This window comes from Rhinolophus sinicus, chromosome 14 (assembly GCF_057876585.1).
Source record: "Rhinolophus sinicus isolate RSI-liver-muscle chromosome 14, RSI-T2T, whole genome shotgun sequence".
Lineage (NCBI taxonomy): Eukaryota > Metazoa > Chordata > Mammalia > Chiroptera > Rhinolophidae > Rhinolophus > Rhinolophus sinicus.
This window is the reverse complement of record NC_142514.1, coordinates 122,020,548-122,035,939: the sequence shown is the minus strand read 5'-3', so window position 1 is coordinate 122,035,939 and position 15,392 is coordinate 122,020,548. Positions and strand designations below refer to the sequence as shown.

Below are 15,392 nucleotides of genomic sequence, written 5' to 3'. Positions count from 1 at the left end.
CCCTCTACTTTCTATCATATCTTTTCTGGGAATCGCAGTCTCAGAATAAATATAGAGAAATACTAATAGGGAATGACGAGAAAGGAAAAGGACTGTGATTGTCTTCCAAGGCTGCAACTATATAGCAGAAGTGGAAACTAGCCTATTTTGAAGTGTTACTGATGCATCTCTCAGAGCCAAATGGCAGACAGTGAAGGTGACAAAACGTTTTCTTACAGATAAAACTGTTCTCTTCAAAAAGGTAAAATAGTATAAGCCACTGATTATGACTATTGGGTAATAAATTTGGGGTTAGGAAATGTTGCTCCTAAATTTTGATGATATGTTGAATATCACTATTTGTCAGTGTTCTTATAGAGATTGGGGAGAGAATGAATCTGGGACTACTAGCCTAATTACAACCTAACCCAGGCCATAGAGTGGGTTTCATAATTCATCATATAGGTTATCCCTTTAATGAGAAAATATATTCTGATTTTCAAATGCAAGAATTAATTTATAGCAACCTTTAAAACACAATCCTTTGGCAAATTGAAAACTGCCTGCATTTAATTTTACTTATATTCATAAATGGCATAAACATCGGTAAGTATTAAAAACATTGACCAAGTCATAAGTTATCACTGTAAAGTATGTGGGTTTCTTTCTTCTAATGTTTTAAGAAATCTGATCACATCTAACATTTCTCTGTCTTGAACTATATGAGATCCAGGAGCCTTCAGCCAATATGCTTATCTTAATCACCCACCCGTCCAACTAACAAGAGTTCCCATAATGTGCCACCAACTCTAACGGCTATTAGGAATACAAACAGAAGTGAAGTTGATTAATCATTTAGGTTAGTTTTTTAGTGGGGGATGCTCTCTTGACTTTCTTTATTGAGATTTACTTTTTTACATACCATAAAATTCATTCTTTTTGGTGTTTCATTTTATGACCAATGCATATAAAGTTAGGTAACCACCACCACAACCAAAAAAAACCAAACAAACAATTTTACAACTAACCCAAAACTCGTACTACCTCTCAATCCTTTAGTTTTACACATATTGAGTCTGAGGTGTCTGAAAGACACTCTGATGAAAATGTTTAATAAGATGATGAAAAACTGGGCCATAGGCTTTGGAGAAGTCTGTACTGGAAACACAAGTTTGAAGATTTCTGCCTGTAGACTGGGCTGAAGTTATGGGAGAGTGCCTGAAGGACATGCAAAATGAAGGCAGCTTTAGGATGGAACCTTTAGAAACATCAGTATTACATAGCAAATGGAAAAACAGGAAAGCAATATTATAAAGGGAAGGGCAAGAAGGACTGGTACCCTAACAGCTAAAAAGGGAACTTTCTGAAAGTGAGAGTCGTCAATGGTTGGTGGCAAGGCACATAGCAATACCAGGTTAATACAAGAAATGAAGAGCATTTTGGCAACTAGGAAGTTACCACTAACTTGAGTGAGAACAATTTCACTGGATTGATGGGTTCAAGAGACTGAGTACAATGCTTTGTAGCATTACCGGGAAACTTGAACAAAAAGATAAGGTTTAGAATAGTAGGTAACGGAACACGCCAACTCAAGGGAGAAAAGGCATGAGTATGATTACAAGTTAAGGAAAGACAGCTTGTAAGGACAGAGCCAGAAGGAGAAATAACACACAAAATAAAACGTATCCTATAAAAAAATGAGTAATATCTGCTTCTGAAGTAGAGATGCTCAATAGTAAAAGTAAGCACAGAGCTCCTTCGTATTTACCTAAATGAGGTGAAAACTTATGTCCACAGAAAAATCTGTCCATGAATGTTAACAGCAGCTTTATTCATAATTGCCAAAACTTGGAAACAAACATGTCCTTAAAGAGGTGAATGGATAAACAAACCATGGTATATCCATACAATGGATTATTATTCAGTGATAAAAATAAGGTATCATGCCACATTATGACATGGAGGAAACTTAAATGCATATTATTAAGTAAAAGAAGCCAATCTGAAAAGGCTACATGCTGTGTGATTCCAACTATAAAACATTTTGGCAAAGGTAAAAATGCTATGGAGACATTACAAAAATCAGTGGTTGCCAGGGGCTCAGGGGAAGGAGGGATGGATAGGTAGAACACAGGGGATTTTTAGAACAATGAAACTATTCTGTATGATATTGTAATGGTGGATACCTATAGTGTCATTATACATTTGTCAAAATCCATACAATGTACTCAGCCATAAAAAAGAATGAAATCTTGCCATTTATGACAACATGGATGGACCTAGATGGTATTATGCTAAATGAAATAAGACAGACACAGAAGATCAAATATGTATGATTTCACTTATATGTGGCATCTAAAAAACAACATAAATGAATAAAAAAAAAAACAGAAAGAAACTCAAAGATACAGAGAACAAACTGATGGTTGCCAGATGGGAGGAGGGTGTGGGGATGGGTGAAGAAGGGAAAGGGATTAAGAAGTACAAATTTCCAGTTATAAAAATGGTTATTGGGATGTAAAGTATAGCATGAGGAATATAGCCAATGACAATGTAATAAGCATGTATGGTGCCAGATGGGTACTAGACTTTTTGTGAGGATCACTTCATAAGGTATATAAATGTCTAATTACTATGTAGTACACCTGAAACTAATATATTTTATGTCAGCTATAACTGAACAATATTTTTTTTAAAAAACAGCAAAAAGATCTATAGACTGTATAATACAAAGAGGAGTGAGCCCTGGGTTAAACTATGAACTACAGTTAATAATAATAATGTATCAATATTGGCCCATCATACCAGACAGACCAAACTAATGCAAGATATTAATAACAGGGATATTTTGTGTGAGACCAGTTAGATAGGAATGCTCTGTACTCAACTTTTCAGTACATCTACAACTGCCCTTAAAAAAGCAAAAGCAAGCATAGCAGTGTAGAATAGAGAAGGAAGTTAAAATAGTTCCCACATGCTAGACTTTTATTTTCATTAATTAGCAGAAGTGGGTATGAGTGGGTATCTCTGAACAAATGTTCTACCACATTCTACACATCATAATTCTGAATGATGGGATACCTCCCAATTGAGTTTCCCTGAGATTCAAATATCCAGGTGGCAGGTGAACCAATGCCTATTGATTTAAGGAAAATAGTCATTAGTCTTCAATATATAAATGCCCATCACTGGCATCTCTATAACTGAAAAATTTCTTGAAATCTATTTTATTACAAATCATGAGATCTACATTGAACCATGTTACACTTAATTTTAGTAACTATGCTCTTTTTTAAAAATTGGGAAAGATGCATTCTTTAAAAAAAACAAAATGTATATATCCAACAGCCTGTTTCTACCAGAGTTGTAAAACATCATTAAAAAAAAAAAAAGTCTTCGAATTTATGTACAAGTATAGGGATCAGATACCTAAATTTTAGGGTCCTATTTATATTTTCATTAACTATAAGGAAATATAAAAGATTCTAATTTCCTATTTCTGATAGGTTTCACTGAGTGATGCTTCAATACTCCTGATAATCAGTGGTTTTACAAACCGGTGGTCTGTAGACCCGTAGGTCCCCAACTCCATTTTAAGGGGATCTGTGAGGTCAAAGCAGTAACGCTAAGATAATCAGTTGTGTTTTCAACCTGTTGAAATTTTTCACTAATGTTGCAAAAGTAACTATGGGTAAGGCAGCTGGCCCCCTAACATGAATCATGGCAGTAGCACCAAACGACTAGTAATTATTGTAGTTATCACTGCTATGTACTCAGTAAAAAAGCTTTCGCTTAAGAGTGTCCTTGATATAGTAAAAATTAAAATTATTAATGTTATTAAATCTTGAGTCTTGAGCATCCATCTTTTTAGTAGTCAGTAGGAAAAAATGGGAAGTATGCTGCAAACCAAAATATGATTGATCGTACTTTGAGGAAAAACTGGACTGGGGACTGAAAAAGCTTCAATTGTCATGAAACACCATGTTTACTTGAAAGGACTGACAAACTATGGTAATTCTGCCATTTGCAATATATTTTCTCAAAAAAGAACAAAGGGAACCTGTAATTTCAAGAACTGCCAGTTTTTGTTGCCAAAGATATAAAACAGATTTTTTATCTTTTATGAGATTTTTGAAAAACTTGTGTCTGCTACTGAGCTTGACAGCTGCCCCCAACCTAAAGAATTTTCTTATGAGATGGGTGGTGATGTTAACAAATGTGATTTAAAAATATATTTTATAATGAAATGTGTCAATATTTGTAATACCTGAATAACCCAACGAACCAATATTCTCCAAATAACCAGTGCATGATGTCACAAAATCATGCATGAGCAAAAGATCCGTTCAAAGTCCAAAACAGACCAATGGATTGTAATGTAAATACTAAAATTTCATTTATGTGGTTTCAGATTCCATATTGCAACTAACCTTCAAGAAACTATCATTAGTCGAATTTTTGTGCTGTGTCAAATGAGAATATCCACAATTACTTTGAAAATACTTTTCTCCTTTCCAGCTACCTATCTGTGGGAAGCAATTTGTTTTCATCTACTTCAACAAAAACATCACAACAGACTGAATGCAAAAGCAGATACGTATAAGGACCCAGCTGCTTTCTATTAAGCTAGTCATTAAATATTAAAATGTAAAATCATTCTTTTGGGGGAAAATAGTTATTTTTCATAAAAATGTTATTTATGTTAACATGTAATGAGTTTATTGATGTTAAGTGAATTGATTAATATTATTTTAAACTTCTCTGTTATGTATTTCTACAATAGTAAATATTGATAGCTATAACCCACAGCAACAAAAGCTCGTGGTGGTTTTCAAGAATTTGCAAGAGTGGGGCAGCCAGTTAGCTCAGTTGGTTAGAAAGTGGTGCTCTTAATAACAAAGTGATCCTCACATGGGCCACTGTGAGCTGCACCCTCCACAACTAGATTGAAACAACTACTTGACTTGGAGTTGATGGGTCCTGGAAAAACACACTTAAAATAAAAGTTAAAAAATTTTTTTTTAAGACTATAAGGGGTTCCTCAAACCACTAGAATGAAGTATTATCAGACCGAAAAATTCAAGTTACCTGAAAATGAAGCCAGTTCTTAATCAATGATTTAGAACATGATAGTAAAAGGCTGATTGGAAAGTTGATAAAATATCATGATTAGAACAGTCATAAACCATTTTCTTGATATTTAACTTACAGAGAGAATTCTGTTTTACTAATTTCAGTTGTGATGTAGTCAACTTCTCGCCTTGCTGGCTTTTATTCTCTTCATCACCCTCTTCATCTTGCACTATAAAGTCATCCATAACATAATTATTTCCACTTTCATCAGATTCATAATCCTCCTCCTCCTCCTCCTCTTCATTTTCATCACTGCTTGGGCAGGATTCCTTTTCAGAGTCCTAATCAAATTAAAACATATTCCTTCAGTAAACTGTACTTTTAATATTGTCAGTATGGATGTGAAATTAAAAGATTAAATCTGAAACCAAAAAATAAATGACTCATAAAAATTAATTTCGTATTTTAAGGTTAAAAAAATCTTGTGTTAAATGTTGAAATTTCAAATTAGGAAGGGGATAATATGCCTCGGTAAGTAATGTAAAACATTTAAAATAGATATTAAGATTATAAATAGAAGATTAAAAACAGAAAGACCACACAAAACAGTCTTTCAATTTTGAAAAAGAGTGATGAACTGAGGCTCATGATAAAACAATATATTAGACACAATACTGCAATTAAACATGTTCATGGATATTTCACTGAATATAAATTCTAGAATTATTGAGAAATAGAACAGACTCAGCACTTTGATTTTTATATAACAATAAATGCTTCAAGTAAAAATTTAAAACAGCAACAAAACCAATAAAATATAACACACCTCAAAATCTCTACTACTATTGCGTCTCTGACGAGATCTTTTTGAGAGTTCTTTCAGTTTCTGGAATTGTTCTTGCTTTTTTGCAGCTAAAGTTTTTTCAGGTTGTGTTTGCTCCATCTCTGCTGAAGAACATTCATCTTCAACCACTCTACATGCACGTTTAGCACCTGCTTTTCTAGGTGTTAGGATATCACTGTCATCACTCTCATCACTGTCATACATCACAGAGGAGAATCTTTTTCTCGTTCCTCGCTTAATATGTTCTTCTTCTAAATCCTCCTCTTTTTTGGGTCCAGTGTTTTTGTTGAGATCCTCCTCCTCTTCTGAATGCTTTTCATGATCTGGTAAGTCAATACTACTATGTTTAGTTTTGTCTTCTTCTTCTTCTTCTTCATATGTTGAAATGTTGCCAGTGTTAACGAGATGCTCACAGTTGTTTCCTTCGCTTTCAACTTTCATTAATTTAAGCTCTCTTTCATTTTCTGGCTTTTTGTTACTATCAAGCTCCTTGTTATTAGAAAGCTCTTCATCACTGTCAACACTGTCATTATTGTCAACACTTTTCTCACTATCAAGCTCTTCCTCATTATCAAGGTCTTCATCACTATCATCCTTTTGTAAGATAATATTTCTTTTAGTCCGCCTCCAATCAACTCGAGATTTCTGTTCACACTCTTGAGTTTTAGAATTTCTCCTTGTTTCATATCTTCTAACATGTACCATTTTCACTTAAGCGTCTACAAAATAAAGTTATTAGAAATATAATAATGATAACGAGATTACAATAATGAATGCATTTATGGTAAAAACGACATTTATTTGGTATTATAAAATGTTCCCAAAGTAACATCTCTTGAGATATCTTGAGTGAAGATGGCAGAACAGTTATTTAATAATGTACTGAACATCCGTAAAAAATTATATGAACATCTATTCTGAATTATGCTGTATGTTGTGTTGAAAGAGATACATAGAAAAATCAGGGTCCTGTTCTTTAGAAGATTATTATCCAAGTGTAGAACTAAAACATATAAACATAATACTTTAGAAAAATAAAAGCTAATATTCATTTAGTACCAAATGAATGATAAAAATAACTGCAATAAAAGTGTAAAGGTGCAGAAACAACAGAATAGTAAGTGCCTCACTGAAGATTTTATTGAACAGATATGATCTGATACGCTTCTGAAGGATTGGTTGGTTCTATTAGAACAAAAACAATAAAAGAAAAAAAGGGATTTCAGGCAGATAAAAATGGGAAGGTCAAAACTTTGGCACTGGGAAAGAACATGGTATGTTTAATAAATAAATGTGACTAAAAAGGTATGAAAAAAGGCTTTATGTTGGAAAAAAGATTCAAGTATAGAAAAGTAGTGTGGGATTACCAGAATATTTTATCCTGTAAACAAAGGATTCTGAACAGAGAAATGGCATGACTTATAATATAAAGGATCAATGTATATGAAGAAAATTATAAAGTAGTAATCAATATAAAAAAGTGGTGCAAAACTGAGATAACCTGTCCACTAAGATTGCAGCCTCTATATACTTTAGTAAAATGGCAATGACTTTAAACTATTCAAGTTAAAGATACAGTATAATCCAACAGAAAACTTACTAACAATCCAATAATGGAGTCAGGTGAAAAAACAAAAATGTTTCATGCGAAGCAGAGCACGATATTGGGAAAGGAAAAAAAATGTAAATTCCTGATTCAGAAAAGGATGAACTCCACTAAAATTATCACAAGTATATAATAAAGCAACACTAAGAGACGATTAAGATTACTAGAAAAACAGTAACACAGGAGCATTTATATACTTCTGTGGGTGCTAAGGAAACTAGAACAATGATCACAGTGTAATGAGACTGAGACTGACATCATAATACATGTAGAAGAGTTTACGTATTCAATTGAGTGCTGTCTCTTTCAAAGAAATCACCTTCTAAGACTGATTATTCTAACATTTCCATCATAGCAAGAATATTCCTAGAGATTGTCTACAAACCATAGTATCAAAACTATATATAAATATATGAATACATCACACTTCATTTTTTAACCGAGTGGTTAAAACACTCACTTTATTCACTTGTCTCAGTTAAGAGAGACTGTGAGACTGTGAGCAGCTTCCAAAAATTAAATCCAATTTCAAACGATAAATATTCACTACCATTAAAGACCATTAAAGACATTTTTAAAATGTGCTTCAAACTCTGAAGGTAATTTCAAAAATAGAATATCAACATGTTTTTGAGCAATGGCAGTATTCCTGAACCAAGTTTATAGCTTCCCAAAATGATTACTTTTTCTTTTTCAGGTACGGGGATGGGGGAGGAGAAGGATAGATAACCTCTCATTTAATTGTATACATTCTGGTATGTTTATAAAACAATATGACTACTTCTATAATGGTAACAACTCGTATAAAATCTGAACAAGATTGTTAAAATTATACACCAGAAATTATAGTGTAGGTTGAAGTTCCACCTTATCATAGTAACTGCTACAAAATATATTCAGCACGGTAATAGAAATTTAACAAATTCTAGCCAATAGACCAAATATTCTGCTATTTGAAACTACACTTGGGATGCATCTTATAGAAGGCTCGTATTAAAGTCAGCAAAGAAGAAAACTGTGTGTGGTCAAAATTACTCATTTTGAATATATTACTCTTAAAAAAATACAATACTCTTTAAAGTATGTTTTTTTGCATAAGATGCTGCTTCAAAATATGTCCACCCAGTTTCTCCTCCATGTTTTAAAAATATTTTTTCTTCTTTTTAAGCACCAGATAAACTAGGCAGCTTGTATTTTGAAACCATGTACTACAAAGAAGTATTTTTTAAACACAAATAGTTACATTTGCATAAGTGAAGTGTGGACGTGCTTTACACTGTATTAAGAAGGTAAGGCTTTTTAATAAATCTGTCTGAACTAGGAAAAATAATGAAAAAAATTATGAAAACAAATGACAAACATGGCTTTAGCAGATACGTTAAAGCAAATGCGGACACTGAGAACATTAAAGTGAAAGATTTTATTACTACTCAAAAGCAGTTTCATATACACTACATGATTATTTATACAACTATACCATGCTCAAAAGACAGTTATTTATCATATCAATAGGTGATTCCTATGACAATGATAAAACGGTTAAGACTGTCACACTACAAAAATACCTATGACTGCACAGTTAAGTTATAAAAAACCCTATCTGTATGGTAATTTTTCAGTGCATTTTCATATATATTTTTAAATTCCTGGAAGATATTATCTTCATTTATAAAAATCAAAGCTAAGGACATAGAGAGTTACATGATTTACTGAAAAAAATCACACTGCTTGTTAGTGACAGAGCAGGGATTAGAAACCCGCGTCTCTTCATTCTCCGTCCAATGTAACACAGTGACTGCTGCCAATATTATATTTGTACAAGGTAGTAAAAATTATGCCTTTAAAAAGTCATTATTTTATCTCTCATTCATGCTAAGTTTTAGTTTCAGAAAATAATCATTAAAATAGTTTTAAAGTTTACAAACATGCTTTTTAAATTACGTAACATAAATTAGGCCAGAAACTTCTGGAAATTACTTATCCAATAAGCAAGAAAAGAATGTGCTACAGAGATGAAAATTTGCAGACTTCCCTCTGCCATCTTATTGATGACACTGATCACAAAATGTAAGGTATTCCTCATTCGGTTGAACAGTAACAATTTCAAAGAAAGGCAGTCTCTGATGAAAAAAAATTTATTTTGGAACTCTTCAGTATTGAATGTTTGGAGAAGTGCATTATTTAATTAAAACAAATCAAGTTTTATTTGGCCTGCCAAATTTCCAGGGTCCCTCATATTTCAAAATTACCATTTACATAGATAATGTCAAAAATTCGGTCATTGAAAAAGAAGACAATTTGAACATGGTTGACTTCTCTTTTTCAACATTGTGAATACTTTTACTATGTTAGCTGGGGAGGAAAGAATGATGACAGAGGGAAAAGGTGAGTGAACTGAACCTGAGAGAAATGAGAAGGTAAAGCTAGATTGACAAGACATTTCTTTTTTTTTGAATTTTTTTTATTAGTTTCAGGTGCACAAAACAAAGTAATAGTTAGACATTTATCATTTATATCCCTCACACTGTGCCAACCCCCCTCCCCCCATCCACTATCCCTCTGACATCACACACAGCCATTACATTTCCACTGTCTCTATTCCTAATGCTGTACTCTGCTTCTTGTAAGTGTACATATATATATACATATATATATATGACATTTCTTGATTGTTAGAATTCACTCAAAAAAGAATCCATGCAAATAGGTGTAATTTCTATATATGCTGAGTATACACTCAATTTCTTGAAATGAGAATTTAAGGAAGCTTCTTTAATGATACCTCACTTCCGGGCAACAAGAAAAAACAAAGAGACTCCAAACAGAAAGCACTAAATGAGTGAATGAAGACAATCAATACTAACACATGTTTGTGCTTCACGGTTAATGTCACACACGATGCACATACACAGCACAGCTATGCTGACAGCCAGAGAACGTAAAGGTGATAATCCATGTTGCTTGTGTTCTTTCTCTTACGCAGTAACTCTACAACTAAGACTTTCTCATCAGAAAAAATGTCCTTTCTTAGACTTTGACGTTGATGAATCTTCAAGAAAAGATTCATTCTAGGAATAGCCTACTAGGCGGTAGTTTACACGTTAAGCTTTGAAGTGCATTGGAACCCCAGCCATTACTTGAAATTCTAACAGAAGGAATGAATTCCTATTTATTTGTAAAACGTCACCTCTCCTTGATGTTTGCTTTTACATGACAGTTTAAAGGGGAGAACTTAAGAAGTCAAAGAAATAGTTATTTAATGGATTCTACGTGCCAGCACAAGCAGGGAGCTGTGGCGAAACTAGAAAAAAATCAACAACAAGGTCTCTGCTCCTAAGGAGCTCACAATCTGATGAAATTACTACGGACGTCAAACCGAGCCAGCTTAATATATGACTTTAAGGGCTACAAGTATGTTCTTATCACATTGCTGTGAATAAATTGATCATAGTTCTTCCATTGGCTGTTAAGCAGGGCAGCACAACACGGCAGACATAGGAAAATATAAAGAAACATATAAAGGGAAGAAAGCCAATTTCCCCCACTTATGATCGCGGTCCAATACTCCACGATTTCGCAGATTGGATCAGGCCAGTCTGGCACCCCCGACAACGATAGTATTCATTAAAATCTGCAACACTGAAGGTGGGTCGCTAAATCCAGCAGGGATGAATGGCAGCAGAAGGTACAGATCATCTCGAAAGTAAACACGAGAGTCATTTTCATGGTTACAAACCTGGCTCTTTTGGTGGGACGCAGGCACCCGGCGCAGGACTCCCGCGGGTCCGCTATTCTGCCTCCAGAAGCGGGGAGAAGCACCGTAGTTAGGCAGTGGCACCCTCAGACAACCCTTCGAGATGACGCGCGCAGGACCACACAAACACTTAAGACTCTAGAGAAGCTACGCACTCAGAAATCAAACAGGGCCCGGAAACCCCAGAAACGCGCGAAATCACCACTTGAGTGCACATCAGTCCCGCCCACTTTCCCGCCGCGGAAGGAACTGCACCCCGCCCACTGCAGCGAATCCCAGGCAGCCCTCCGCGGGAAGATGCACTCAAGACTGCCCCACCCACCCCGCGAGCGCCCGCGGGAATTTTTCTCCCGGTCCGCGGGGAGGCGGGCTGCCCCCGCCCCTCTCGTAAACCACCAGCAGCGGGAGCCGGAGCGAGTCCCCGCCCTGAGCTGGCCCGCGCCGCCTCCGCTTCCTCACCTTTCAAAGCTCCTCCGCCTCTGCCTCCGCCTTCGCCTCCGCCCCAGGAACCCACTCTAGACTGTCAACACTCCACCATGTTCCGGGTATCAGGGGAAGTCCCGCCTCTGGGTGGGACAAGGGGCGGAGCCGGGCGGCGGGAGGGGGCGCCTTCCGGGAGCGTGTGCAGGGGGAGGAGCGGTCGCCGCGCGTTAGTCAGGGAGCGGTGCAGGCTCCCGCTTCCAACTGAGGTGGGGAGAGGGGCCCGGCGGGCTGTGAGGGACCGGGAGGACTGTCCAGCCAAGCCCAGCGCGGGGACCGGGGCTTGCGGTGGAAAGGGTTGGCCGCTGGGGAAGGAATCACCCGTCCCCCTGGGGAAGGGGGCCAGTCCGCGACTCCCTGGCTCTTCCGCTCTCTGTAACTTTGGGGTGTGGCAAGGTTTAGTGACGGGCGAGTATCCGGGATCTGGGCGTGAAGGAGGTTTGTGGTTACGATGGGGTTATAGCCTTTCCCGCGGCCACTGGGGGAATAAAACAAATGTTTGTAATGCAGATTAACCGCGGTGACTTGGGGCCTCCTCTACTGTCCATCTAAGTTAAAGGCCTGTTCCCTCAAACTTCCTTCCCTTTCACCTTCCTCTGCAGTCTCTTTGCCAGCCAAGCCCAGCCAGGGACGGGGTCAGGCCCACCAGGTTCCTGGTAAGGTTGAAAGACCGAGCGTGTAACACTGTGTTAAAGTGAGTCTTTGTGAGAGCAGGATTGTTTGGATTGCTTCAGTGTGAGTGTGGGAAGAGTCCCAGAGTGTCACCATGTCTGGGAAACGGAAGCGAGTGGTGTTGACTATTAAAGATAAGCTTGACATCATAAAGAAGCTTGAAGACGGAGGTTCATCCAAACAACTGGCAGTTATTTATGGAATTGGTGAGACAACAGTTCGGGATATAAGAAAAAATAAGGAAAAGATTATCACTTATGCAAGCAGTTCTGATTCCACCAGTCTTCTGGCCAAGAGAAAATCTATGAAGCCATCCATGTATGAGGAACTGGATAGAGCAATGCTGGAATGGTTCAACCAGCAAAGAGCAAAAGGGAATCCAGTATCTGGACCCATTTGTGCAAAAAGGGCAGAGTTCTTCTTTTATGCTTTGGGAATGGATGGTGACTTTAACCCTTCTGCTGGTTGGTTAACTCGTTTTAAGCAGCGCCACAGCATTAGAGAAATTAACATTAGAAATGAAAGATTAAATGGAGATGAGACTGCTGTGGAAGATTTTTGTAACAACTTTCGAGACTTTATTGAACGAGAGAATCTGCAGCCTGAACAAATCTACAATGCAGATGAAACTGGACTCTTTTGGAAATGCCTACCTTCTAGGACTTCAGTAATCAAAGGTAAATGCACTGTCTCTGGGCATAAGTCAATTGAGGAAAGAGTCACTATCATGTGTTGTGCCAATGCAACAGGTTTACACAAACTTAAACTTTGTGTTGTGGGGAAAGCAAAGAAACCTCGTTCCTTCAAGTCAACTGACACCTCAAACTTGCCAGTCTCTTATTTCAGCCAGAAAGGTGCATGGATGGATCTTTCCATTTTCCGACAGTGGTTTGATAAGATATTTGTGCCACAAGTTCGAGAGTACTTAAGATCCAAAGGCCTGCAGGAAAAGGCTGTACTCTTGTTGGATAATTCACCAACACATCCAAATGAAAATGTCCTGAGGTCAGATGATGGCCAAATATTTGCTAAATATTTACCACCTAATGTAGCTTCATTGATTCAGCCCTCGGATCAGGGTGTCATGGAGACAATGAAGAGGAACTATCGTGCAGGTCTTCTCCAGAACAACTTGGAAGAAGGTAATGATCTGAGATCATTCTGGAAAAAGCTAACTCTGCTGGATGCACTTTATGAAGTGGCAATGGCATGGAATTTAGTAAAGCCAGTTACTATTAGCAGAGCATGGAAGAAGATTCTCCCTACCATAGAGGAGAAAGAAGGTTTAGACTTTGATGAAGAAGATATTTCACTGGCTACTGTGGCCACCATTTTACAACATACCAAAGGACTGGAAAATGTGACTACTGAGAACATTGAAAAATGGCTTGAAGTGGACAGTACTGAACCAGGTTATGAAGTGTTAACTGATAGCGAAATCATAAGAAGAGCACAAGGCCAGACAGATGAATCCAGTGAAAATGATGAGGAGGAAATAGAACTGATTCCAGAGAAACATATAAACCATGCAACTGCTCTCCAATGGACTGAAAATTTATTGGATTATCTAGAACAACAAGGTGATATGATTCTGCCTGATAGACTGGTGATACGTAAACTTCGAGCCACCATCAGAAATAAACAGAAGATGACCAACTCAGGTCAATGATGGCATTTTAATGTTATCATTGTTTTGGTGATTGTAACTCTTAACCTCTTTATAATGATGGCTTAATTTTCTTTGTGTTCTGAATGCTCCGACATAATCCTATGAAATACAGATATAAAAGTGTATGTAAAGTGGTTTGAGGATTATGTTTTTTGCATCATCTGTGTCTCTTGTCCCTTTATTTGTGCAGATAATCCGAAGCTGGTTTTGTATAGATATAAATTACATGTACACATGTATTCACTTTTGTAGATCTACAATTATCCCTCCTATAAAAGTGGCATTCCTTAAATATTCTAGCAAAAGTTACAGATAATAGTGAACAAATTGAGCACTTTCCTGAGATCTTTGATTGATTTGTGAGGGTTGCCACAGTAATCTTTTCTTGTGCTAACCATCTTAAATGGTTATGTTTTGTGTATCTGTATACACTGATGGAATGAGGAAATATCTATGTTGTTAGATTTCAGCGTGATCTATAATAATTCAAGATGAAGTTCAATAATGAGGGCACAGCAGTGATCTATGAACTACAAAAATAACTTAGAAATCATCTGTTACATTTGTCTGGGTGGCAAATAAGGGAAGATTTTTCTGCAAATGAAGTAAATACAATATAGGAAGTGATTGCTGAATTAATGAGAAAACTATTGGAAAGTTGATATAAAAGATTCTCGTCTATTCACTTGTAGAAAACTGGGAGTTGAAATTTTGGGAATTTTAGGTTATTTATACAAAGGGAAAATAGGCTTCTTTTAATTGGGTCTTTTCATGAATTGGATAACAGTATAGATTTATTATTTATTCATCTAATTATAGTATAGGTTTTGTAATGTTACATGTGGTTATATGAGCTCCCACCTTTTATGTGGAGGAACATCTTGGGAACTTGAAAGTTTTTTTTTTTTTTTTTTACTGTGTACTTGATACTGTCTATAATTTGAAAAAGTGTTGTACCTTCTTGTATTTCATATGAAAATAATAAAGTTTTTATTGTTTTTGATAAGCCATAGATTATGACCTAGTTTATGAAGAAAATGAAAATAATTATGGAAAGTGCCAGATTCTAAGGAATTTCATCATTTATTATTTTGACATTTGTAAACACATGTAATTTCTTCTAGAATTTGTCAGAATTTTGATAAATTTACTTAGTAAATTTAATATGTTTATTCAAGACATGAAAGACTTTACAAATGTGAATATTAATTTAATTTGTGATTTAAAAGCCTCCATATTGTTTAATGGTCTCCATATTGCTTAATGTTTTGGCCTTAAATTTGAAAAATAAAGTATAATTGTTCTCGCTCTGTCA

At 36.2% G+C, this 15,392-nt stretch overlaps 2 protein-coding genes across 8 annotated transcripts in view; one reads left to right on the top strand and one right to left on the bottom strand.

The window, feature by feature from the left end:
• The window catches only part of CCDC82 (coiled-coil domain containing 82), a 32,930-nt gene extending 21,112 nt beyond the window's left edge, over positions 1-11,818 (bottom strand). Inside the window, exons 1-4 of one of the 6 annotated variants that reach the window (XM_074335572.2) lie at positions 11,716-11,792; positions 7,497-7,560; positions 5,879-6,615; positions 5,189-5,393 (exon numbers count right to left, since the gene is read on the bottom strand). In XM_074335572.2, coding sequence (XP_074191673.2) covers positions 5,189-5,393; positions 5,879-6,601 — 928 coding nt within the window. In that variant the 5' untranslated portion in view covers positions 6,602-6,615; positions 7,497-7,560; positions 11,716-11,792. Of the gene's footprint in view, positions 1-5,188; positions 5,394-5,878; positions 6,616-7,496; positions 7,561-11,238; positions 11,655-11,715 lie in introns of those variants that run through there. The other 5 variants (XM_074335569.2, XM_019737550.3, XM_088791493.1 and 2 more) reach the window with 5 other exon arrangements.
• Positions 11,786-15,392, top strand: JRKL (JRK like). Of its 2 annotated transcripts, none has more exons than XM_088791492.1 (2): positions 11,786-11,801; positions 12,339-15,392. In XM_088791492.1, exon 2 carries the CDS (start codon positions 12,503-12,505, stop codon positions 14,075-14,077), a length of 1,575 nt encoding a protein of 524 aa, XP_088647618.1. In that variant the 5' UTR covers positions 11,786-11,801; positions 12,339-12,502; the 3' UTR covers positions 14,078-15,392. The 2 variants fall into 2 exon arrangements, with proteins under 2 accessions (XP_088647618.1, XP_019593106.2); XM_019737547.3 differs by lacking the exon at positions 11,786-11,801 and adding an exon at positions 11,844-11,945.

Bases quoted from the DNA above. Each gene is read 5' to 3' on its own strand.
- JRKL (XM_088791492.1), top strand. From the start codon at position 12,503: ATGTCTGGGAAACGGAAGCGAGTGGTGTTGACTATTAAAGATAAGCTT.